The 27,478-nt window shown below is 35.4% G+C and overlaps 1 protein-coding gene across 10 annotated transcripts in view; it reads right to left on the reverse strand.

Moving 5' to 3' along the window:
* Window positions 1-27,478, reverse strand: part of PPP1R12A (protein phosphatase 1 regulatory subunit 12A) — a 110,431-nt gene that overhangs the window by 16,745 nt on the left and 66,208 nt on the right. For 6 of the 10 annotated variants that reach the window (XM_041409707.1, XM_041409706.1, XM_041409715.1 and 3 more), the window contains 17 exons: window positions 26,500-26,659; window positions 24,565-24,709; window positions 22,431-22,505; window positions 21,888-21,976; window positions 21,601-21,758; window positions 17,325-17,446; window positions 15,209-15,325; window positions 14,631-14,846; window positions 13,745-13,839; window positions 12,619-12,741; window positions 11,111-11,272; window positions 10,504-10,680; window positions 6,836-6,926; window positions 5,217-5,414; window positions 4,872-5,040; window positions 3,215-3,333; window positions 2,447-2,512 (listed from right to left, as the gene is read on the reverse strand). In XM_041409707.1, coding sequence (XP_041265641.1) covers window positions 2,447-2,512; window positions 3,215-3,333; window positions 4,872-5,040; window positions 5,217-5,414; window positions 6,836-6,926; window positions 10,504-10,680; window positions 11,111-11,272; window positions 12,619-12,741; window positions 13,745-13,839; window positions 14,631-14,846; window positions 15,209-15,325; window positions 17,325-17,446; window positions 21,601-21,758; window positions 21,888-21,976; window positions 22,431-22,505; window positions 24,565-24,709; window positions 26,500-26,659 — 2,282 coding nt within the window. The remainder of the gene's footprint in view (window positions 1-2,446; window positions 2,513-3,214; window positions 3,334-4,871; window positions 5,041-5,216; window positions 5,415-6,835; window positions 6,927-10,503; window positions 10,681-11,110; window positions 11,273-12,618; window positions 12,742-13,744; window positions 13,840-14,630; window positions 14,847-15,208; window positions 15,326-17,324; window positions 17,447-21,600; window positions 21,759-21,887; window positions 21,977-22,430; window positions 22,506-24,564; window positions 24,710-26,499; window positions 26,660-27,478) is intronic. The other 4 variants (XM_041409712.1, XM_041409708.1, XM_041409714.1 and 1 more) reach the window with 2 other exon arrangements.

A 27,478-nucleotide genomic window follows, 5' to 3' on the forward strand; every position in this document is an offset into this window, starting at 1 on the left:
TTCAAATTATTATTCTAATCTTGAGTGAAGACATTTCAGTCTACTGACGCATCATCACCTGGACATCCTCCAATGCTATTCATCTAGCAGTGGCTGAAGCCTTTCCCACAGGCGGTATTCTGGGGGGGCTGATGTGGCTTGCTTGGTTTCCTTTTATAGAAGGAAACTGTATTTTTTCAATGTACACAAGTAAACAGCCACATTCTCCACAATATGGTTAATTTCCCCTTTGACATCTTGAAGTGCATTTACTGCACAGAGGATATCAAAGGTACATGCTATAGCCTAACCACTCCTAATAAAACATCACTATTTTCTGTCAAGGGCATGAATAACGCTGTGAATTAAGAGATTTTGTAGAAAACTGGGCAAACTGTTCTGGTGTTTCACCATAAAATCATTTGCATTTGAAAACAAGATCACTGAGTCCAGTCTTCGACTTTGAACACCACCATGACAACTAAACCATAAAGCTGTCCTGTCCAGCTGTTTCTTGAATGCTTCCAGTGATGGTGACTCCTCAGCCTCTCTAGGCAGCCTGTTCAATGCTTAACTTCCCTTTTCAGTGAGAAAATTCTTCCTGATGTCCACTCTGAACCTCCCTGGTTCAGCTGGAAGCTGTTCCCTTTTGTCCAGTCCCCGTTACCAGGGAGAAGAGACCAACCCCCACCTGGCTACAGTCTCCTTTCAGGCAATTGGAGAGAGGTCTCTCCTGAGCCTCCTTTTCTCCAGGCTAAACAGCCCCAGCTCCCTCAGCCACTCCTCACAGGACTTGTGCTCCAGACCCTTCCCCAGCCTTGTTGCCCTTCTCTGGGCATTCTCCAGCACCTCAATGTCTTTCTTGCAGTGAAGGGCCCAGAACCAGACACAGGACTCAAGGTGTGGCCTCACCAGTGCCAAGTACAGGGACACAATCCCTGCCCTGCTCCTGCTGGCCACGCTATTGCTGATTCAGGCCAGGATGCCATTGGCCTTCTCGGCCACCTGGGCACACTCTGGCCCATGTTCAGCCACCGTCACCAGCATCCCCAGCTACTTTATCCCTTGGGCAGTTTCCAGCCACTCTGTCCCTATCTGTAGCACTGCATGGGGTTGTTGGGACCCAAGTGTAGGACCCAGTACTTGGCCTTATTGAAGGTCATCCAGTTGGCCTTGGCCTACTGATCCAGCCTGTCCAGAACCCTCTGCAGAGCCTTCCTGCCCTCCAGCAGATCAACACTCCTGCTGAGCTTGGTGTTACCTGAAAACTGACTGAGGGTGTCCTAGATCCTCTCAGCCAGATCACACGAGAAAGTATTGAACAGTACTGGCCCCAACATTGAACCCTGGAGAATTCCACTCATGAACAGGTGCCAGCTGGACAGAATTCCACTCACCACCACTCTCTGGGCCTAGGCACATAGCAAAAAGTACACCTGTCCAAGAATTCTTGGTCAGTCAACTCTATGCTTCTCCACCATTCCAGCCCAACACACTCACCCGTTTAATAATATTCATGATTTTGGGACTCATTTAGCACTATTTCACTGTAATGTTATTAATTCTATCAGAAGCATGACACAGCATGCTCTACCAAAATTAATGTCTACAAAACAGAATATGAAGTAATTACAAACTTAAGGATAATGATATGTACCTCTGGAAGGGAAGGAAACAGGACAATGCAGTTATGTTAATGTGGCACAGAAATAAAAAAGACAGCAAACCAAAATGGCATAGAATTCTGAGTCTCTTAACTAAAATATTTAACAGATGTGTAATGGAAGCTTTTAGAAAAAAAGAAAGAAATATCCCTTGAGTTTTATTCCTAAGTAATGAACATGATTCTGTAGTGTGCTACTCAAGTGTTTAGGTAAAAAGAAATACATTCTTCTTATAGCTCAGCTTATATAACTAATTCCCTTTTAACACCTCTTCATCCCACTCTGTTTTCAAGAACTTTTCCCACCAAATCAAGCCTATTATACAGTTTTCTACTAACTTTTTATCGACACCAATAATACTCATTTAGGATATTCAGAAAGCCATTTTGTTCACTGAAGAAATTACATACATCGTGCTCTTCAACTTTCTGTGTTTCCTTAAATTCATTTTGTGTATTATTTTTTAATTATAATAATGGCAGCACTGGGTTTAATTTTCAAAGCTTTCAATTAGTGTGTGCAAGTAATTGGCCATAATTTATCTGAAAATAACAATGTAGGTGAAATAAAGATTTTACTGGGTAGAAATCGAGCGCTTGCTACAGTAACCTGCTGCATCATGTCCCTGACCTGTGTGTCAAAAATCGAATCTACATTTTCTGGATGCTAATTCTACATAAACAGAATGGACATCAAAATGGTCAGTTATGGCCACTGTTGATATGTGAATTCAACTGCAACAAAAATTTTACAACAAAATGTATCTCTTTAAATTAATGAACACATTATCTTTCATAAATTACCTGAGTTTCTTTCTTATTTGTTCCTTCTTCTGAATCAGACTGGTGATCCTGTTCATTTTCATCACTCTGGTGAAAGAGGTAGGAGAGGAAAAATAATTAAACTGATGAAAGCTTAGTAAGATTTTAATGCATTCTACACTTTGAATATGAAAATATAAGAGCAGCAGAATACTCCACAGAGAATATACAGGATATATGAAGAAAATTCTCAAACAGGTACATGTTTTCAGTACTAGAAGGAGATGAAACAATTTTCATGCATTTCACACATGAAAATCTGGCTTTTATATTACACATGGATCCTGTGACAAAGAAAAGGGAAAAGGAATAGTCTGAAACATCAACTATAACCTTCCTAATCTGGCAACAGTTATGTTGCTAAGGACATAGCTACTTGCAATGTGCCAAATAAAGAGCCTCATTTTTACAGCTATGATATGCATGCAATAGAAAAGATTTGTTCAATAATTTAATTATTTTCCTTAGATTATGATTAGCTCCTATTAAATTATGGTTACTACTAATTCTAGTTACACTAGAATGGTTACACTAATTCTAGTGTTCTAGAATTCTGGTTAGCAGTATCAACTGAAAAAGGTTCATTTTGGTTTTGCTCCTGAAAGCATCAAAACTAACCAAAGAATATATAAGTTGAAAAGCATATTTTTTTCTAGAACAGTGAGTTACATATTGCATTACTCTAAACAATTCTCTATTTTAAGAGTACACTATACACATTTAATTTTGCTACAAGTGAAGTTTACTTACATCCTGAGTCCAAAAAGAAACTCCTGTAGATCGTCGTTTTTCTCTTGGTCTCCGTCTTTCCCTTATAGACTTAGGCTGTGACTTATCTTCTTCCTTTTCTTCTTCTTTTTTGCCCCCTTCTGTTAATAACAACTTTCTCATTCACTGAATTTTGACACATCCTAATTTTCTAAAATACTTCTCAGTCTTTAAAATGCTCACAAATAAGTTCTTTTTACCTGAACTAAATTCACTGAAGAGCTTCTTACCACATACAGGGTTTGCTGTAACATACACTCCCCAGAACACAAAATAAATAAAACCAACCAAAAAGTTCTTAACTTATTATCATGCAGTTTGTTCAGCCTGATGTTCTTTTATTAAATAAAGAAACCACAGAATTGAGTCCAGACAGAAGAATCACTGATCATTAATAACTATCATCACTAGTCTTAAGAGGTAAATAAATACTTAGAGTGAAGCAAAAATTAAATAAGAAAGAAGGGAAATACATTTATGGTGAACTTATACCTTTCCAAATTTAATAAACTAGGATTTTACCTCTGGGATTTCAGATGGTAGTGTATTTCTCCTCCAAAAGTCCTAACTTGAAAAAAATTAGAACCTCTGGTAGCTAATATTTACCAAATGAAAACATTTTCCATGGAAAAATCTAGTGCGAGTTTCCTAGAGTAAGCATGAATTACAAAAGAATCATAGTCCAAATTTCAGTTCATTTTAGGACAAAGGCAAAAAATCAGAAAGTATATCCATGAAGCCTTGCCCCAGTAACTTCCTCAGAAAACATCAGTCTAGGGAACATGGCAATGCTGCTATATAGTTCATGGAGATTTCATCAGTGGATCATTTTATCTGACCGTCTGTAGAACAAAATTATCAATTGCCATCAGTAATCCTACTGAAGTTACTGATCAATAATTTGAATTAACGTATCTCTCTCAAGTCAATAGTGGCAAGTCCAAGAACAGAAGATTACACTGTATGTTTTGACATACATTTGACAGGCAAAGAATCAGGCACATCATCTCTCAAAATTACAGCAGGGGACTCACATTTGAAATGAAGGCAAAATCTCTGTGACATCAGAAAAGAACATTTTGTAATCTCTGAATCACGTATCTAATCCTCAGTTTAAGATTACAAAAACCAGTTAAAGCATGCAGAAGTATGGTTACATCTGAACTGCAATGGCAAACATCCCTTTTCCTTTTCCAGCTGCTCATAGAACCCTGAGAGATCCGTAAAGAAATAAAGCATCATTCCAGTCCTTCAACGTGGAAGGACTGAAACAAATCCCTAGTTATTTAGCAATTACTTAATCAAGTAAAATTCCTTCTTAATACACGCAAGTATTTGAACCCTGAAATATAGTATTTCATTATAGCTGCTGTGTTAAAAGTAGAAATTACAGCATTATGTGGGTATTTATGGGAGTACATTTGAAATTTCGGTGACCCAACAATGGAAAAAAATCACATGGCTGCAAAACACCACCAAATACAGAAAATATTTTTTCCTCTCTACATGAAAGTTTTGAAATTTCTTACAGAAGATTTGAGCAAGTTACATCCCCAGTGGTCTTACGTATCTCACCGCATTTTAAACTGCCCTCTGTCAACAAAAGAACAAAAAAACCCTTCATAAACAGTACTCCTACCTCTCTCACTTTCCTTTGTTCCGCTCCGAGAATAGGCAGAAGTTATACCTATAAGGCTGTTTGGTCTGTTTAGCTGACTTGAACTTGATAGAGAGCTAGTGGATGTGGAGAGTGAAGAGGTGGATGATGAAGAAGCTGAAGTTGAACTTGGTCTGTAGCGATGATACGGCTATTCAACAGAAAAATGTCAGAATTAATTAACTAAGATTAATGAATACAAACCACAGGATATGAAAACATTTAACTGTATAAATTATTCTTACAGTAGTACCAAAAGTAAAATAATATTGTTGGAGCAAAGATTCATATAATTTCTCTACCTAAAGAGACTCATCATGAAAATACCTCTTCAGCAGTTCGGGAATATCTTTGTCTGTAGTCATCATCTTTAGTTTCAGATTCCTTCTTTTCTTCTTGTTTTTCTTTGTCTTGCTTTTCTTTCTCCTCCTTTTCTTTTTCTTCATTTTCCTGTTCTCTGGTTCGTGTGGGACGACTTCTTCCTATAGTTTTTTCAGCTTCTTGAAGATCTGTCAGTGTTACGCCCTGTGAAAACAGCAGTCAGCAAACACCATTTAAATATAACATTAACATTAATGTAGATGATCACATTACATAAATATTTTAAAGAAAACATTCAACCTAAGAAAATTAAATCTATCTATTAAGAAATAAATTTTACCTACATATTCTACCTATAAGCTTTCCTCTTGAATCTTGGAACCAAACATCCCTCTGATATGTGGCAAGTATTTGCTGTAATGCGATCTACCACAGACTCTCCAGCAAGCCAATTTTTAGTTAAACTAGTAGATACAGATTGCATAGAAGATCCTATAGAAATAATTTAAGAATCCAATAGATACTTTTAATGTGATCGTGAGCATACTAAACATTTCTGAAAGAACCCTACAAATATAATACTCATATTTTCAGGAATGTTGATACTTTATAAATTAATTCCTTGCAACTGGATTTTTAGGTCAGCAACACTAAAAAATCTCTTGTTATTTTTAGGCTATAAACTAGTTTTGAAGTAAGCTCAGAAAGCAAACAATTTTATGAAGACAGCTTTTCTCTACTATACTTTTCAGCTGATGTATCTTAGTGAGACATTGCTCAAAACACTTTGTAATCCACTCTTCAAAGCCAACTCTGCTTTTAGTGTTGATGAAGTTTAATCCAGTAATTCCTGGTAGCTTTTTCACTGTAAGGATTCAGCAATAGTAAGCCTGTAGTAGGACCACCATTCAGGGCTCTGAATTAGTACTATGAAGTAAAAATAAGTCCCGTACAATGAAGCTGTATCAAGCAGCACAGATCTCTCATTTGGAAAGCTAACCAGAAGTATATGAGGGGTTTAAAACTGCAAAGATTTGAAAGCAACTCGCGTAAGCAATGTAGTTATGGATTCAGCCTAAAAACAGGTAAGGAAAATGGCTAGAGTATTTCTTTGTGCTGTTTTATTCAGGGACTGCTTGCTGATTATTCTCAGTTTGCCAGCAGATAGTTGTTGGCAGTTGCTCCACTGCCCAAAGAGCATTTGAGTACCATTAGAGATACTCTATTTTGCTCCTGCCACATTGGTCCCTGTGATAGGATTGTGTTGGTTGCTGAGAGATATGGATAAAAACTGGGAAGAACTTCCAAATACATCAGTATGTAAACTGAGAGAGAGAAATGCTGCAAGGAGATATGCAGTTAGATACTAGATTATTAGCACATAATAAAAACCTCTATTTTACTATTTTTCCTTGTCCAGGGAAATTAGATTAAAAATATTTTTTCCTATGTCATGAATCTTATTAGTAATCCATGTTGATCAGCTCAATCACATTATCTACAATAGCTCCTGCACAGGAAAAAAAAATTAGAAATGGATGCAAATGGAGTATGCTATGCTTGTTTCTCAAGAATGATGTTATGGCTATGTTTTCAAAAATGTAGAAGCTTTAGTAATACTATACCTGTGTAGATCTTCTAGACTGTCTTGCTTGCCTGGATCTAGCTTTTCTTTGGGACTCGGACTCTTCATCACGTACTGGAGTGAGGTATGATCTAAAGAGTGAATTACAAACAAAATTGGCACATGGTAATTTTTGCACAAATTTATTAAATGGTCAACTGCCCCCCCAACACTGCAGACTGAAAACCAAGGCAGTCAGAAGAAAATATTTAACTATAAGGGATAGTTTACATTTTAGATATTTCATTCATATCATACGGATCTACTTATTCATCAAGACAGCAGCTTTAGAACTCAATTAAAAGACACAGTTTTCCTACTTAATTTAGATTTATTTTTACCATTTTCTATAAATTTAACTTCAGCTCTTTTGGTATATCACTAGTCTACTAACACAGGGGTAGAAGACCTCAGAGATTCAGCCAGGTAGATATTTTTATATCAAATATGTGCATGTATTAACTTTTGACATAATTTGTAAGCTTTCAGAAAAAGCTGAATGTATTGTTAATGCAGAAAACCTAATTATATTATCCATTTCATCAGAAATTAAGAATCCCTGAGGAGGTGGTTACCATATTTTCACATGAATCATCCACGCTTTGAGTAATCCAAATCCCTTTGAAAAAAATGAGCTTAAAAATAAATCTTCATGAAAACCACAGAAGTCCTGCAGAATAAGCAGGTAATTGTAATCAAAGATAAAAGGCTACTAAAGTAGAAATAGAAGGTCTGGACACTTTTAAAGAAATTCTGTAATTCAGATAACAGGTAAAAAACCAACAGGACATTGATGCATGCACAAATGCATATATTTATATGTATGTAAACCCATAATTAAAGAACTTAAAAGATTTTCATGCATTTATTCATTTTCTATGGCAGAATACTCTGGGAAGCTGCTATAATTTCACAGTTTTTAAATCTTTAAATTCGCTAAAAATTAGAAAAAAGTGAAAAAAAGAATTGAAAAAAGCAAACTCAAAAGGTCGCTAAAAGGCTGCTTAAAACCTCTCTGAGCTTCTTTAGATCAGAGTCTATATTTTCTGATTGTCTCTCTTTATATGTTATTAAGAATGGTTGAGAGTCACTGGATTAGAATACAATAATTTGCTAGTGATTATGCCATCAGTTATTAACGTCTAAATAATTTATGTATGGAAAGAGCAGTTTGTTCACCTAATAATATATTTAGTAGCCTTAGCACATACTAAAAAAGAGTTCCGAAGCAATCGTAAGATTTAAAAAACTTCATTTACACAGACCTATGGATCACAACCTATGCTCTACCCCATTAAAATACTTACAACTAACTGCTATACTTAAAAATGTTGAAACAAATCCCATCTTATGGTGCATCTTAAAAAACCTACACTATGTAAATTTGATTTCCTTATCCTGGTCTCTTGCAAGCAGCATTTTTGATTGACTTTCCATTTCCCAAAAACTCTAGGCCGTATCAAGACAAGGAAAAGGGTGCCCGTTAGGCTGTTTGAGGTAACCTGACCTGAACCACCACCTAGCCAGGAGTGCTTGACTGCAGAGCAGGTGTCATCTTTAGGGCTTAAAATTGCTACAAACTGTTTGCCATAACTTTCTTTTTAGTAACTGCTGTACCTACAGCTACCTTCCAATAAATCTGAAATACTGTAAATTGCACTGAGAGAAAATGCAAAGTCTCAACTTTTCAGGTGCACAGTGCAGCTACAGTCAAGAGTAGAAAGTGCTCTTCCCTAGCATCCATTGCACGTGCTAGGGAATACAATATGCTGTGTTATTCATGATACAAAATCTTAAGAGAGTCAAGTTTGTAATTTCCTTCCCTGTTTCTCTAAACCAATCCTAAAAATCAAATGATTTTTAGGATTGGTTTAGAGAATATAGCTTCTTCAGCTGTTCTAAAAGAATGCATCATTACGTCCTTCATCAGTAAAGTACTTTGTATCTTCACTTTCAACTACCTTTGAAATAGTCTTGCAAAAATACTTTCTAAATATACAATTTCAGTTGATAAACACAGATTAACCGACTTCATTACTTAAGAAAATATATAGCATGTAATATTTAATATACATTTATTTGTTCATGTGCATAGAAACATATGTAGATACACACACAAATATATGTATCTAGATATACAGATAGATATGCTTGTGCTCCTATTTACAGCACAACATTCTCAAATGCATGCAGCAATTATTCCAATTTTGATTTCTAAGATTCACAGACATACTAATTTGCCATGAAGAATGCCTCTGCAACAGTATATTACACAATCAGCCCAGTCAGAGAAAACCATGGCATTTCAGGCCAGCTGCAGGTATCTAAAACATATGTAGTATATGCACATTAGTATACACATACTGGTGAGAGCAAACAGACAGCAAAAGCCTAATTCTAATCTTCCTTGCCTTTCTAGCTTATATAGGACTGAAAAAGCACTTGCATTTTAGAATTTGAACTACTCTGAATTCCTTTTGAGAAAACTCACACTTTGTTGGTTATGCTTTTCAGTTGTTGGATTTGGTTCAAATTTCACTACGGAAAATGCAGGTTCTGACTACTGTAGTTATTGAAATGGATTGTTAGCACATGTGGACCCTTCCTGAATCATGGTGGGGAATAAAAACATAATCCATGTATCACAGAAGTTTTTTCATCTCAGTTTTGGGTAGGAAGACTACAGAAAACAGACTACCCTCATTAGGCCTCTATAAGGAATCTTTAAATGCTGCTGCCTTAAGTGAACCAAAAGAATACAATTTTTTCCTGAAATAAGGAACAGCTTCATTACCTCCGTGAACTTACAGAGATACACATATCTGGCATTGATACAGAAAGTACATTTGGAACCTACTATAGCAGCAACACACAAATCTGAACTTGCAGCAGAAGGGTTAAAGGATAAACATTTATAAGTACCCAGAAAAAGAAGAACAAGGGAAAGCTAACATGAATTAACAATCTTTTGAAATCTTATTTTTGCTTCCATAAATAGAAGGAAACAACTCTTTATGGAAACAAATATGCACCTATCTTAACTTATACTTCATGTAACTGTAAACAGAAAAAAGCACCATATTCTTAAAGTAAGATTTACATCAGCTTCTTACTCATTCTTCATAATGAATATCTCTTAAAGCATTGCATTTAAAATTGCATGACTATGTTTCAAGTAGAAGAGACCCTAAATCATGCAATAAAATAAACAGAATGTGTTGGGTTCAATACTCTCTTCTCAATAATGTCAGGCATACAAAATGATTGAAAAAATGCTGTGCTGTGACTTATTAGCATACTGCCAGTGGCACACTACCTCAGTCTGCAACAATGTAGTTGTAGTAATTAATTAATTAATTGCTCATTTAATTATTTTTAGTTCAGTGTTTTTACAGAGTCGAATTGCTGGTATTTCTAAGAGGACTCATTTAATCTGTTAAAGAACCCAAGGTCAGTCAAAAACATACAATATCAAAGTTTAAATTTCTCTATTAGTACTAAACTCTTAGATAAACTGAGGTACCAGTTGTTTCAATGCACAGCAAGAAAACAACATTGCTTTACACACCGTACTGTTCAAATCTGTGGTAACCAACACATTCCTTTAAGTAATAAAAAAAAGTATAACTTTTGGGTAAGAGCAACATTACTCTTAGGACCTTTACACACCTCCGTCTCTCCCTGACCTCTGATGTTGAGGACACAGTGCCAGAAGTAGCTGTAGTCATGGCTGTAGTAGTGGCTGCAGCATTTACAACAGATGGTGCAACAGGAACGGTCACTGCTGTAGGAACACTGTCCTTTTCTTTCTCAGTACTATCCTCAGCCCACAAACGATTTGAGGTACTACAGCATAACAAGCAGCAACACAAAAAAAGAGAAAAGGAAACAGCTAAACAATGAAAGCACTTTACTAAACAACTAATAACATGTAAATTGAGGGATGGATTTTTTTTAAGAAGCAAACTGAGAAAGGTCTCTACTATGAAAGCTCAGCTTGAGCTAATAAATTAAGAATTACCAGTTCACAATAATTGAACTTTTATTCTTCAGACCCTTCCAACATTTGATTTATTGTTTTATAACAACATGGCTTTCATGTTACAGTAGAAAGCCATTCACAATTTTTGAGCCAAATTGTATAAAATCAAAACAAATTTAACAGTAAAGTGAAAAAATCCAGAGCCCCAGGATCTACTAAACAAGAACGCATGCACATACATAAGCACACAGTAGACCTGACAAAAAAAGGAACAAAATGTCCTGGTGCCATTACCTGCTTTGTACACCTGCTGAAGTAGAACCTGTTGTACTCTTCGTAGTAGTGTTTGTGCTGGCAGGCAGCGTTTTCTGAGGACCAGCAGAAGAGGTAACTGTTGATGCAGTACTTGGAACATTAGAACTTATCAAATCATCTTGTCTTCTACCAAAGGAGCCACTGAAGGAGAGACATGTACAGTGATTGCATTTATTCCTTATATTTACTCATTAAAATATCACCAAACTGTGAATGATCTATTAAATTTCTGCCCACGTATTCTGTGCCTCAGTTGAGTTTTGGAAACTTCTGGTGCAAAAGAAGCATTTTTTCCATTGTTTCCTTGGCTAGAACTTTTAATCTATGATTTTGGAGGGCAGCAGAAGTGTCCCTTACTCCCGACCATTTCTTTACCAAAGAGGATAAAGAATGGAATCTCACTCGTTTATATAAGAATGTCTTGATCACATCTACTAAAGCATTCACATAGGGCCCCCAATGTCCCATTTTTAAACTGTTGTTTCACCCACACTGAATACCTCAGAAAATGCAGAACCTTACTGCACAGCTTGTCAGGAAATAAAATGTCATCAATATAACTCCTCTTATAATTTGAAAGCAATTAAATATATGGCCTCATTTAAAAAAATCTTTAATCATTCCCAGGAAGAATAACCTCCCACACAGGTTTTTCCCTTGCTCTTCAAGCTATAAAGCAGACCCAGCGGTTTACAAGAAATAAATACGCATTATGCTGTATGAGACAGCCTGGCTACTGATAGCATCAATGTCAAGACACAAAAAAATGCTAAGTATGTATCATGTACATCAGCAGCACGTACCAATATGCAGTTCAGTTATTTGACTCTTTTCCTTGATCTATTCATTTTAGTTATTTATTGCCCCACTAATTACAATGAAGAATTTGACAAATAGCTACATACTACACAATGCAGCAAAGTTAATCATGTATTATATGTGCAGCATATGATTCCTCCTAAGAAAATTCTGCAAGTTAGGAACCAGCACACCTGAGAATTGTTCTTGCATTTTCATAATTTACTTTCCATTCAAGTGAATTTTATGCATTCTGTGATGCTGATACTCAGCATAGGTATGGCTATAATTTACAATTAGGGACAGCAGCCCAATACCTCCAAGACTGTTATGCAATAACCAGAATTCAACAGAGACAGTGTTTTCCCTTTTTTCATATACCAAGCAGAACTATATCCATTTCAACATTTAAAATAATTATTTTTGACTACTGACCTAATCTGGAAACCATCAAATGAACCCCAAACTGAAATAAACCATAGGAAAAAGAAAGCATCTAACTTTAATTACATAGCTTAAAATCAGCACAACCACTGCATCAGCATACAAGTGCGTGTTTAAAACCAGCACAACCACTGCAATACACACTTTGCAATTATTATGAGCATGGCAATATGTTACCATTCAGTTTTAAACTGTCCTTACAAAATTATTCAGTACTTGCTAACTTTTAAGAGAAAATCCCATACCTTCTTTGATAACTTGTGTTTAATGATGTAGGACCTTCATTCAAATTGTTTTTCTTGACATCTTCCTCCCATTTTCTCCTGGTGTAGGAACTGCCACCACGTATTGAACTAGCAGACGAATCCCTAGAAAAGAGATTTTAGTTTAGCAAACTCACATTAAAGAAGGCTGTTCTTGATGTGAGTTGAACAGGAGCTTAGAATTAAAATCCTGGATAACACACTTAAAATAAACATAACTGAGTAAGGAAAAAAATTGATTTTATGGACAATCATTTTCAACTTCTGTGAAAAGATACTACATTCACAGTAACACAATTAGAAACATAAGAAGAAAACAGCACCAAAAGAAAACTGCTAAAGAGGATTTAATCAACATTAAATCAATTATTGCTTTTTATCTGTGGTTATTGCTAGCTTTGTTTTTCTCAAAAAAGGAACAAGACATTTTTCTGTTTGCTCCTGAGATTATCCAGTGCAATAAGGATAAGGAAAATCTGCTTGGCTTTTTTAATAGCTAATTTGATGGCATTTTTCATTCTTTGATGTTATAAGAAGTTTAAAAGCTGGCAAGCCTTTAGAACTCATGATACTCTAAGACCAGCATAACTAGGCTTGCAGTAGCCATTCCTGAGGGGTCTGACATGTATCACTAGCTGACATGACTTCAGTCATAAGGAATTTCCAGGCTGTTGTTGCAGTTTATAGCAGCAAGGAATGACAGTGCAAAAATCTACTTAGAAAAACTATCCCAAAACCTGACATACAAAAACTGAATTTCTAATAAAAATATCAGCTCAAGATTTGAAGTTCAGACAATAAGAAGACTAAAACACGTCTTTCACAAAATTATATATAACGCAAGCAGGTGTACAAGGCAAAAGAAAACAAAACTTTGAAAAGATGCATTCTATGTTCAGATACCTTTGGCCATCATAATGTGCCTCTTTCTGCGTGAAAATGTATGTTAGCACTCCTGCAGTTGGAAACTGCTGGTTTTCTGCATAATCTATACAGCCAGACAATGCTATAAATTAGCAATGCCTTAAAACATGAAAGTTTGTCAGTCACTATAAAATCTTGTTTAAATTTCATATTAAAATAGATACATATATAACTTCATAGTCACCTGTTTTCTTTTTCATCAATGTCAGAGGTACTGGCCAGCCGTCTTGGTATTGTAGGTGCAACATATGCAAGTCGAGTTCCTTTTCCATCTTTCTCCTGAAAGACAATAGTTTTTATGTTAATTGTTACTATTATTGATTATCTTCTCTGGAAAAGCATCATTATGCCAACTCTGGCCGTGTTTATTGTGACCCAATTATACAAATGAGTTTTAAGCTTTAGTGAAATATCGCAAAAGACTATAACAGGAAAAGGAAACTGCTAATGTTTCCATTCTAGTGATGCTAATGACTTATTTCTCTTTTTTCTGCTTTGCTGCAGTACACTTCCAACAGTGATTCCTGAAAGAAACTGGTTCAGTATTTTTATATAGCACAGTACATTATTATTCTTAATCTTTAAACTATATAAACATTTATATTTGAAATAGAAGCACAAGTTTTATTTTGTTCAGCTACCTGAACAACACTTGGTTTAGTGTATCCATGTTCAGTTACAGAACCAATTTTTAAAAACAAAAAATCACTACAAAATGAAAATGAATACAAAAAAGACTTCTTTCAATTATAAGATTATTTTAGCATAATTCTTCAAGTGATGTAAATGCTATCAAGTCTCTCATGCCCCCAAATTGCAAAAATGACTATTAGCTTTGCAAGTCCTAAAAAGGAATGAAATGCCAGACCTATGTACCAGGTCACCAGACACTGGAGGAGCATATTACACTTTGAGAGATACTATAAAGAAGCTCTGTAATTCAACTTTTTGGAATTTTAGTAAAGAACAGATGTGTACTACAATCTCACTTCTGTAATACATCATTAACATCTATACTAAGAAAGGTATATGAATTCCTCAAAATTTTCTTTTATCCTGAAAATTATTACCTTTTCTTTGTTGTCCAGTGAAGAGGAAAGTCTAGGACTTGATGCAGAACGCATAACACCTGCAGAGTCCTTTTCTTTCTGAGCTTCCTTGGAAGCAGTAATCTCTGCAAGTGCACCATAACTACCAGTTTTTCTAAGACCCAACCTCCATGAAGCAGGAGATTCATCTTTCCTCTCTTCATCTTTGGGAGAAACCTTGGTTGTAGATGTTGGAAACTATAAAACACATGAAAATGAATTTACATTATTAATTTACGTTATCCGTTGTAATTCATGCTCCTTGCAAAGATTCGAGAACACAACTGTTTTTAATAACCGTAAGTGCTGAATCTGTAGGGAAGTTGTAGTGAGAGGCAACCTATGCACTTTTCACTTGAATTAGTCAATGAGATCAGAACCGTAAGACTGGTCAAGGAATATCACTCTCATAAAAGTTAGCTTACAAAAACCCACACTTTGTAATACACGCTGTGAACTTAAGATAAAAACTTAAGACACATGCAAACCTGGTATTAACATTTTGATTAAATATGTTATTTTGCAACCTGTACATAAACCTGTGCACACAAGAACCTCACCATAGATTTTTCACCCTTATTGGGCACAAGAACAATGCCAGTTTTGCGCAAGCCCTGCCTCCATGATGCAGGATCTACTGACTCCACGACAGGCATGATAGGAGGAATGAAATCATACTAAAGCCAATTAAGACAAGACAAAGATGAAGATTGAAAGATAGGAAAAGAGAAACCAAAGGTTGTTTTAACACCATATAATTTGTTCTTAGGTTTATATTAAGTACATTAAGGATTATATTAAGTAACTCTTCATTACAACACAAAAATACCAAAAAAGCAGCAAGACACTTAAAACCATAGTAACAGATTACAACTAAATGTAACACAGCATGTTTAGCTCATTCAGAGACAGAATTACAGCTTGCATAGAAAAGAACAACAAAGCCTGCAACCTTACAAGGTCTGTGGCGTAAATCTTCACACTGTTGAGAATACTGCAAGATTCACACTAACATACCCCTCATTTTCTTACCATGTACCACTTACATCCCTGAATCACATCCCACGCTAGCACGGCTATCCTCCCAGACTTGCCTTACCTCCAGCACCTGCAGCCACAGAGCAGCATTACTGAAAGCAATGCAGACTGAAGGAAACCTGATCTTACCTTAGTATACTGTATCTGTACCCCTTGGTTTGGCCATCTATGATATAAAAGCAAAAGTGCAGCTACAGCAGATCAGATGGCACAGACCCAAAAAGGCAGGTGCAAATGTAGGTGCAAGATCACACACAGAATGCTGCTTTACCTTCATTGGAAAAAGCAGTTTAAAGCATTTCTGTTTATTGACAGGATCTGTAATTGCTCCTTTAGATCACATGTACCTGCTATGTTACAAGACAATAATTTTTATATAAAGTGCATTTATTTTGCAGCTACAGAAGGCCCTGAGCTTTTCACATAGTAATGGGAAGATAACTAGTTTATTTTTAGCCTGCACCTTTTACCTAGAAGACCAAAATATAAATAATTAATTTCTGCATAACAGAATCAGAAGTGTATTGATGATTTATAAAAGGTTATAATTTAGCTTAAAATCAAGCTTGTTTCCTCTCTTATGAAAATACTCCCCCATATCATTAAATCACATACCTGCACCTGTTACATTAAAGTATACTTTGTACAATGAATCACTATTAGATTCTATTGTGAATATGGAAGTATAACCCCAGTAAGCTCTCACGAGCAAAATACACTTTACAGTATTCTCCTAGTAGTATGTCTTTTCTCTCTACTGTGGCTGCAGTATATCATGGTTACCACTTCTCCTGAACATGCTTCTCAGATGCATCAGTACAGGGTTATACTTTGATGATGATGTGTACAGAAAAGTTATAATGAATGACAAATGAAGATTTACTGGCTTACTATCCAGTTTGCTCCAACATTCTAAAAGTTTGACTTCTGACTATGCATTCTTATCTATTGCAATTTTTTTTCCCTAGGCATACCTATCTTCCCCTTACCAAGTAGAACTCAAGTTCATAAAAATTAACTTTTCATTTAAAGTTACAAGCTGCAAAAGCTTCCAGCAAGCAATATGGCTTTGCTAGGTGAGGCTTTGAGCTATGCATTGAAGAAATTATGTGTCCCTATTATTTAGCTCTTCCACGAGGTCCTAACCATATTAAAACAGGGATGAGACCCACACAATAAAGTCACATAGTCATGCCTGCCTCCCTTAAATTAAGTGCATGAGAAATACAGGCACAGAGAGACATGAGAACTGTAGCTTCTAGAAATTCTGGAGGAGTTTGACACATTTGACACAGAAAAGACTTTCAAAAGACCAAGTTTAGTTTCAGAAAATACAAACAAGAACTCCACTCACTATGCAACAGAATTTTTCTTTTTCAGAAGGATTTTACATTCACCTATTTCATAGTTTTGTATTTTACGTCCCTGTGCAGAATTAAAGCCATTCAAAATTTAAAAAAAAATTATCAGTTTCTGGAACAGAAAGCATTTCAAGAATCTGTGCATATTTTTATCAATTCACCGGTTAACCAAATCTACTACTTACACTAGGATAAAAAGATAAAATTACACAGAAAAAAGAAAGAGAAAATCGTAAGATTACGATATAATAGAAAATAAAAAGGTATTTTCTTTTACCTTCTTTACAGGTGATGTAGGTGCCCCTTGGCCACCAGCTACTGAGGGTGCCATCACAGCTACTGATGCTGATTGTGTACTTGTGGTATTTGCATTATTAGCTGCCAAGGTTTTGGTCTTATCTGCAAAATATTTACAAGATTTAATCTTCATTCTTCATTCACAATTTCATCACTTTTACAACACCGAAATGAATTTCTATCCAAGAAACTTGGCAGTTAACTTTATCACCAGCATTTTGTTATTTATTCCTCAGTGTTTTCTCCCTCACTCCCAATTTACATCTTTGCTAGGTCTACCTTGTTTTCCTAAAAGGTTGTGCACGTAACAATTCTTTTGTATTCATAAGGTGTTACCACTCAGAGATGCAGAGACAGAGCTACGGAACCATTCAGGTTCAAAGTGACTCAGGAGATCACCTAATTCACCCTTTGTCCCAAAGGAGGGTCAATACTGCCCATGCATCAGGTTGCTCAAGGCTTTGATGAGTCACATCTTGGAAACCTCTGGAGACAGAGATTTCAGTCTCCCCACACAGCCTGTATTTTAGCAGCTGGCTAATGACTATAAAAACTGTAACAGTAGGAGATATGTTAGCATCTCATCTGATCTCATTAATGCATATAAGTATCTCAAAGGCAGGTGTTGAGGATGGTAACCAGACTCTTCTTGGTGCTGTCCAGTGACAGGGCAAGGAGCAATAGCCATAAAGTAAAATACAAGAAGTTCCACCTTAACATGAGGAAGAACACTGAGGGTGGCAGAGCACTGGAAGAGGCTGCCCAGGGAGGTTGTGGAATCTCCCTCTCAGGAGACATTCAAAATCCACCTGGATGCTTTTGTGTGTAACCTGCTCTAGGTCACCCTGCCTTGGCAGGGGAAGTTGGACTTGATGATTTCCAGAGCTCCCTTCCTACCCTGACTATCCATTGATTCTGTGATTCTGTAATAGTTAATTCAAACTACAGAAGGCAGGTGCCAATTTAAAGTGAAACCTTTATTCTCTGATAACTATGCATGTTTGAGTTCAAAGAAATAATTAACTGTACAGAGAAGCCCATCAGGAATTCTGGTCACCAGAATGAGCTGAGGCAGATACTTACTTGCCTTCTAGAGCACCAATTTTCCATTTGCTTCATTCCTTGTTTTTCTTACCTACATTTCACTGTCTACCTACCTAGTCTCTTCTGCTTTCTCCAAATGTCTTCCTCTGTCCATGGTTCATGAACCTTAACCCTTCTTACATAAACTCACAGAAAATGTCATGACTGAGATACAACAACTGCTGTCACTGCTTTTGCTGGAGCTTCATAATGTTACACCTCACTTCTGTTTCATGAATTCAAACTGCACATTCTTCAGGCTTGGCTGTTCCTCCTATTTATTAGTGCAGTATGAAGCAACAATCCCCACCGGTTCAATCCCCACTGGTTTTGGCTCTACTACAGACACATCTTTCCATCTATGTGACCCATACAGCCTAGGAGCAATTAATTTAGAAAGTATACAAGTTGTATACTTTCTCACAAGTGTTCTCACAATTAACATTTAAATTCAATAAAGTACTGATAAACAATTAGAAATTGTGTAATCCACAGTACTGGTGTTACACACTTGTTTTAGTTATGGACATAGCTGAACAGATGTTGTGAATGTTAGTTATGCAGTAAACAAATACAAATATAAAGTTTGCAGCTTACATGACCAACGGCCCTATATGGAAAGTTCTTTTTAAACACAAGGGAAAAAAAATGGTGGTAAAATTCTAGGTTATAAAAAGTTGAACAAGGCAATGTGGACTGACAGTATGATTTGAGATGATGCACAGGCAGATCTGATAGAAACTTGTTAAGTAATACATCTTTAAAATACACAGAAATGATCCCTTAAGTTTTAGTTTTCATTTCTCCAGTTCTGTACTGCATTAGTATATAACTGTGAACTTCACATAAAGTGTTAGCAAGTTCTCATCACAGTTTAGTTAGACAAAACAATCCTTTCCCAGCCTGAGAACCAACAACACCGTTGCAGCTTCAGGCCCAGAAGTTATAAACAACAGTGAACTGAGAAGAGCAATCTGGGAGGATGAGACTTCATAACCTGAAGCTGTAATTGGACATTTAACTCCAATATGCTAATGGACCAAAAGTTATAGAAGTCTAAAAACTTGTGACCTGTTGTCCATCTTGGGTGGAGCCACAGCCAGGTTCTTGTACTGCCCAAGGTTCATCCTTTGAAGGCCTTTTAATAAATACCTACTTTATTCCTTTAACACTGTCTAGCCTCTGTTCTAGATGGCCTCTCAAGGCATCAGAAAAAGTTATCAGGAGTGAAAGCATGGAAGGAGAAAAATGGATTTTTCACAACTGTATTCTGAAATTATTTCTAGAGCAGCAAGAACAGTTGTATGCATGACTGAGCTGATATAGACTAATTAAAAAAAATTAGAGTATGTCAAAAAAAGTAAGCTACAAAACCTGAACTGATGAAAATCTTATTTTTTATCTTGTTTCCCTGTCCTTTGCAATAAGCTACTTTCACATTCATGTTTCCCTTCTTGGTCTTACAGACAGAAGTGTATTTATATTTTTAAACTATATTCTCAAGTAACCAATGAAACAAAAACATAGGAAAACATCCCAAAAAATTTGAAATCACCATCACCATTTCCACTACTTCAGAATACTGAACACTGTTAAAATATTTCACAACCAGAATGCTCCTTATAATAATAATAATAATAATAATAATAATAATAATAATAATAATAATAATAATAATATTTTTTCACTAGAAAAATCTTTCACTACCTTAAGCTGAATAATGGTTAAAAAAAGGGAAAGTAAAATCTTGGAACTAAAGAGATGTAGCTCTACAGGGAAAAGCTTCAAGTGTATCTTGCCAAATAAAGTATGATAAAGCCTTGTTGATATTAAAACCCCCTAAGTTTACATAAATTAATTCTTGTGTCACAGTCAAATTTTCCTGGCATGAACTACTGGCAATGAAGAGAACACAGTTACCAGAGTCATAAAGTTCAGCAGACATTACAGTCAGTTCAGTGACAGAGAAATTACTACATGTTATATATTATAAGTAGTTTGAGTTTAGCAAAGCTCAGTAAATAATGGATGCAAGTACATTAAGGGAAAAAAGTAATTACAAAGCCTGCCAGACACTTTTTTTCAGCTTAATACTGAAATGCTGGATTATTTCAAACTAAAAAAAAAAAAAAAAAAAAAAAAAAAAAAAAATTAAACCGTAATAGAAAGTTTGGTTTTGCAAGTTATTTTTACTTCTACCTACATTAAATGCTTATGATAGATTGGCTAGCTGTAAAATACATTCTTAGTCTTATCTTTTCAGGTGAAGAAATTAGAATGTATTAGAATAAAAACTGACATCTCACCAAAACCAGTTATTTTTAAAAGTTTTTGTATAAAATATTAACAAGCTGTTTCTAATGACATCTATGTCTACGTATTGTACTGCTGCACTGCAATTCTAATATTCTTTATTAGGATTAAACATACATCTTTAAACACTTATTGCCAGACACTTGTTTTCTGGTATGAAAGAAAAATATACTATGTTGCTCTTTTATCAGTACTTATTACTCTGATAATTGTTCAAGAAAACAACAACAACACAGAAATTCCATTTCTCAAGAGAGAAATAAACATTAATGTGCATACAATGCAAAGCTTTTCAAAGAACATTCCTCTTGAAGTTATATATGAAGTAACAGTCAACAATAAAATAACACCTTTGAAAGTTTATCTTAGTACACACTGAAAATATATGCACTACTACTTTATGAATACCTGAGCCAGATTAAGTGGTAATTACTTCAAGATGGTAAGAACAAATGAGAATGTTTGCACTTCTGCTGATCCAATCTCTGTACCAGTTCCACAAGCAAATACTGCTATGAAGTCTTCCTCTCTAATTTGATCTTCTAACTTTTTCAATGTTTCTGACATGCTACTTCAGGCTTATATTGTTCTATCTATCTAATTCACAGCATCTATTTGTTAAGCTGCCAATGAAGTAAACTGGCTAACAGCTTTAACCTAAGTAGCTACCAGCAAAGACATCCATTTGATAAAGCTGTTATGACTCAACTTTAGACATATATAAACTTATTTTAAATTAACCAGAAACTTAGTGAAATACAGAAGAGTAAGTGAAATTTAATATACTTAACTCTCTATCACGTGATATTAAACAAGAAAATTTATACATTTAATGAAATGCAATGCTCCAAATAACATACCTGTCTCTGCTTCAGATTCTGAGTCATCATCCTCTTCCTCTTCACTAGAACAACTGGATTCATCCTTCTTTCCTTCTTCTTCTTCGTCTGCTTTCTCTTGCTCCAGAGACTCTATACTAGATGCATTCTTTTCTTGCTCCATAATCAGCGTCTCCTTACTGAGATTGTAAAGAGAAGTATTTACTAAGTACTGAAAAATTTACTAAAGCCTGTTAAGAGTAAGACTTTGTGACAGCTTGTAAAGTAATCTTTTTAAAGACTTCATAGGTTTTCTTATTTTTACTTACTTTTTAAATGTTTTCTGTGTCTGATTATTATCCATGTTGGCTGTGGATTCAATTAGAGGAGATTTCTTTTCACGTTTTTCACTATGAAGCTTCAAAACAGAGAATGATGCAGTTTAATTGTTAGAATGATATCCATGTGACAAAATAACAAAGGCAGGGGAGATTCTAAATACTACAAATGCTAGAATGTTTAAAAAATTTCAAAAGTATCAATGTTCAAAGCTCTAAAAATCTTAGAAATTGTTATTCCAAGTAAGATGCTCATTGTTGATACTTCAGATCATAAAATACCCACTGGACAAAGCAAGTTGTAGACTGCCTTTTTTCTTCCAAAGCTTTTTTGCTCACCATAGGTGACCAAGTAAGGGCATAAAAGACCTTTTGAGATGACTGTGGCATCACCTGAATTGAAGCCCTGAATTTAAAACTTTGGTTTTAATTTATATCCTGCCCTGAGTTGGATATCATAATCATATGCATATTAAATGCAGCATACATACATATGTGTGTGTATATATACATATATATATACACAAGGCCTACCAGATTCTGCTTCTTTTGTAACTCTTCTAAATATCCTAGAATATCTTCATCTGCCACATCAAACGCTGTCTGGCCCTAGAGAAGGGGAAGAAGTAAAACACCATAATTGTACAACAGACTTTAAATGTATCAGACCACTATGTCGTCTCATCACATGATGATGCAGGTTAAGGAGAACGTTTAGAGAGAGAAATTGGAAAATATGAATCAAGCTCTACTGCAAACTGTTAGTCTGTCAGTACTTGAAAACAATTTTGCAATATTCCTTTGTTTTGGGGCTGGGGGGGGAGGNGGGAAATGAGGAATTCAAACAAAACCATTTACACCTGATGAGTAAACACATTTTTAAGTGATAAAGACATGACAACAAAATTTTCTTGTTTGAAGGAAAAAAAGAACACCATGAATGAAAAGTAGATTGATGAATATAATCTCACAGTATTAGTGCCAAACAACTGTTCACAATGGCAGTTGAATGGATGGATCCTGAGCAGTTCAGTAACCTGCCCATCTTAAGACTATCACATACAGCTTGATTTTTTAAGCTTCCATGATTTAAGGGAGTTGCACTAACTTTAAGCAGTCATGCGTTCACATTTTACAGCCAAAATGTATTTTACAATTTACATTCTATTTTATAAAAGATCTGCTTGTTATTTCTCCTTAGGGTATGATTTCCAGGGGACATATACTTGAAGGCTGGAATCTAGGCAAAGTCCTATATTCACTGGCATAAATGCAGCTGCATCAACATGCTGGGTGGGCTTACTGAAATGTTGGGGGGATCATGACAAGATTAAACTAGGAAGTACTTCTGTACAATAACCAGTAATAAAAACAGAGCTGTCATTGAAAAGTGGCCACAGCAGCTTATAAAAATAATGAAAGGTGTTCCGGTTTGTGCTTATTTCAGTTTCTCAAAATGTTAACTAAAGGCAACCTTTCAACAAGCATTAGCCAGAACAGCTTGAGGTTTTCTGCCATGTGAGCTATTATCACAAGTTTATATTTGCATTGTAACTACAGTTTTTAATGTGACCTTTTACTTTCAGGTAGCTATTAGGTGTAGTTAGACCTACTGTGACCACATAAAGACACTTTGCAGAAAACTGTTGCAGTTGGAAGGTTGTATCTTAAATCCAAATCTGCAACAGCTGACAGCTGAAGTCAGGTGCCTAAACAATAATGGCTGAGTTCTCTGAGATGCTAAGCACATACAACTGAAACCAAATCCAGAGCTTTCAATCCTCGTATCTCCAAAAGCAAAATGCTTACTAGCTTACTAAAAAACAGACAAATCTTTCCTAGGTTGCAGAAACAAGTCCATATACAAAAAACCAGATGATATGTCTCTATGCCTCCCTTCTTCTTATTCTTGTCCAGTGGATTTGAACGTACTTTTATGAGAGTGCTCTCTAGTGTATAACATCCTCATTTTCACAACCCCAGTAAAATATCTAACACATAAATTGGAAGAACAGAATCTATCTGTAAAACACACTACGAAGAGAAGAATGAGAGCTGAGCACTTACTGAATGAACTGTCTGAATGGCCAAATGAGCCATCCAATGAGCCTCGTGAACATATTTGTGTCTATTGGGAGCAAGATCAGCAAGCTACACAGGCCATTGCATAAAAGTCAAAGAAACAGAGCTTAGGAAGTTTTCAGGTGTGTCCAGGGTTGCCTACAAGTTTCTTCCACCACACCCAAATCAGCATAATACAGTGACAACTCTTCAATATACCAACAAAAACTGATTTTAAGAATTGAAACACTACCCAAAGGCATCATCATTATCTTCAGAGATCAAACGAAAGCCTGAATGCAATCCATCAAGTCACTAATTTTGTACCTCTGAAATGCCAATAAACTCTTTTAATTATTAATTTCCATGTCAAAGACTGAATGGATCATTTAATACAGAACTAAGCATAAAGCTGGCCTGGAAATTAATTTAGACAATCAGAGAATTTAGTTCTGAACACAACCATGCTGTTTTGACAACACATGCATTATATAAAGCTCCATGTACAGTAAACAGCACTTTATCATCACTTTTCTTACCCTGGCTTCTAAAGTCACTTTAGAGACCAGAACTTTGTATCTTGACAAGGATTACATAAAAATCCTACCACTTTGTTGACAGCCTCCATATCACATAGGTTTTCCACTAAAATGCGACATGCTTCTTCTTTACCCCAGTGAGCAGCAGCATGAAGTGGTGTCCAGCCATCATAATCTTTAATATTTACATCGTAGTGAGCCTGTATTAAAAGCCTGAAGAAATTAAAAGAAACAGACTTTGACACTGCTGACAGGGATAAATAATTTTTTGTGAAAATTGTAAAACTGCTCTATGGTAATATCTTTCTCCTTTTTTCTCATAGATATTTTAATTGGGCTACTGACAATTGATTAATTTTACTTCTCACAGTAACATCTGCCTTTTAATTGTTTAGCAGGTGTGTATACATATTTTAAGGAAAATGCAAGAAAAATAGCCTTTGCCATTTTCTTCTCCATTCACTTCGTCTCCAAAGACCATTATTTCTACAGTTAGATATTCTTCTCTGTACATGCAGTAATAGGCAAAAGGCTTTTTAAGGAAAAGAGTTATAAAATGTAAAAAAATTGTTAGATACAGTGTTCTTATTAGTAAACTATTAAAACCTCCTTACATTCTAAAATTAGCTTTTTGAAACTTTCACTTCCTGTCATTAACTTTTTGCAAAAATCTAGTGTGTACTACATGCTTCAGCTGTTCTCTGAGAGGGAGCAGAGTTCCTCTAAGAGAGGACCTGCTGTTCTGCCTGTATTCAGCACTCACATTCATCATGGTTCTCAGGTGAGCATCAAAGTGACAAAGGGCACTTAACCTAACAAGTAGTTTTATGTAAAGAGCTGTCTGAACCACTTATAAATCACATAAGAACAAAATATTATTTTCAAAAAATCCTCAGCTTCTCAAGAGCCAATATACTTATAGTAATATCCTCCAATGAGTCAACTTTCACACACGTTAAGTTGCAAATCTTGCAGTCTTGCATGCAATACAGAGCACCTATTTTTGATAATTTGAAGCAATCACTAAAATTGCTGGCACATATGTTTTGCCTCTCCTAGCAGAAATATACAGACTGGACTACAAAAAACACAGTAACTGAGGGAGCTAAAAACCACCCAAACAGTTACAGATACAACTTTCTTACAGACACCTGCTATTCTAAAACAAAAATTATTCTTTTTCAACAGAATAATTTGTCTTCATCATGTTAAAGCATCAGGGTTTTTTGAAACAGAACTCCCATTCAACAAATTGCTCTGCAGACCTTAAAGGCACCAATACTCACAGTCAGGATGTGTGCTCACTTTCACTTATGTTAAAGTCTGTAAGAACTCCTAGCACTGCTAAAGCAGTCAAATAAATTTACAATCACATTAAAGCAATGTATTACTAATTATGATTTACCACAATAAAAGTAGAGCTTTGATGAAAAAGAAATTAAATAAGTTACGATATGTATTGATATTACATTAATGAGAAGCTGTGAATTAGGGGACAACTGAAGCCTAAAGCTCTCCAGGAAAGATTTCAAGAGTCATTGAATTGAATTGAATATTAAAACCATCATCAAAACATAAAGTTAAATTATCTGGTTTTAAGTGTAAAAACTTTTAGCCTGAATTACAAATTCTGTTTTATGTATGGAAATAAAATATAAAAATATGCACCAACCAGGATGCTAACTGGCATTATAAAAGGGTCTTAAGCTTGTTTACATAAGCTTCCTTTAGCAACAGGGCAAGTTTTTAATCAACTTTCTTCTCTTACAAGTAAGTATTTAGGTTTAACGCGTATACTGTATTCATGTTTTGAATGACTTAGGATAGAAAGCTAACCACATCATGTTTTATGAGTGCTTGAAAACATAAAATCAAGCTTTGAGCACAGATTGTTCTAGAGAGACTGGGATTTTCAAGATACACTCTGTAAATATTAAAAGTGCCCAATTCCAAGCAGCATTACATCAAGAAATGAAATATGAAAAAGGTAAAACCACACTTACTTTAAGACTTCTGTATAGCCCTTAGCAGCAGCTACATGAAGTGCTGTACCACCAGATTTTGCATGCCTGACATCATTTATATGGCCACTGTTGAGCCACTGTCTTGCATCTCTTAGCATTATTCGTTCTTCTTCTTTTCGAGCTGATTCTATATCAACCCCTAATTCAGACAGGGAGGGGGAGAGGGGAAGAGAAGACACAAAATATTTTAGTTCCAATATTTCAATTCAATTATATAAAAAGCTTTATGCCACATTTATATGATACAGTAAAAAAACCCTAAACCTGAAAAATGTTCAGTTAGATATGAGTATTTTTTGGAAGATGAATTCTAAGGTTATGGAAACATCCAACATTGTAAGACAGCTTGCATAATGCCTTTTTTAATAAAAGGAGGGGCTGGGCGGACAAAGTATTAAAATAAATAATAGTAAAAAAAATCAATCCACTGAAACTCTTCAAACTCATTCTTCTAAGAATGTCTACCATCACACTAATAACCACTGAAGTGACCTGCTAAACAAAAGAGAAAAATTGTATTTTAATTTTCTAAGCACCAAAAAACAAGGCTGTGATGATGCACCTGTATACAGCAGAAAACAGCTGAAGTTGTTTTACAAACAGACCTCTATGGGAAGAGAAACAATCTTGATTCTTAATACTGATGACAAAATGGAGCTATACCTTTTAAACTTTCTAAAGCATGAATCACAAATCTTTTACACAAATAGACAACACTTTGGATATTGCACTTTCATGGCTCTACTAAAAAAACACCCAAAACACTGAAAACTTTTTACAGTATGTCTCAAAAAAAAAATTATACACTGATGGAAAGGGAGAAACACAGTCTATCATCATAATACCTACAATATATGTATCAGGTTAAACGAATGGAAATAAATTCCAGACTTTGAAAGGGTAATTCAAATACATTATATGCAAGCATTTTTGTTAGTACTACTCAAAAACATAGCAG

The sequence above is a fragment of the Onychostruthus taczanowskii genome, unplaced genomic scaffold (assembly GCF_017590055.1).
Source record: "Onychostruthus taczanowskii isolate IOZ18803 unplaced genomic scaffold, ASM1759005v1 scaffold31, whole genome shotgun sequence".
Taxonomy (NCBI): Eukaryota; Metazoa; Chordata; class Aves; order Passeriformes; family Passeridae; genus Onychostruthus; species Onychostruthus taczanowskii.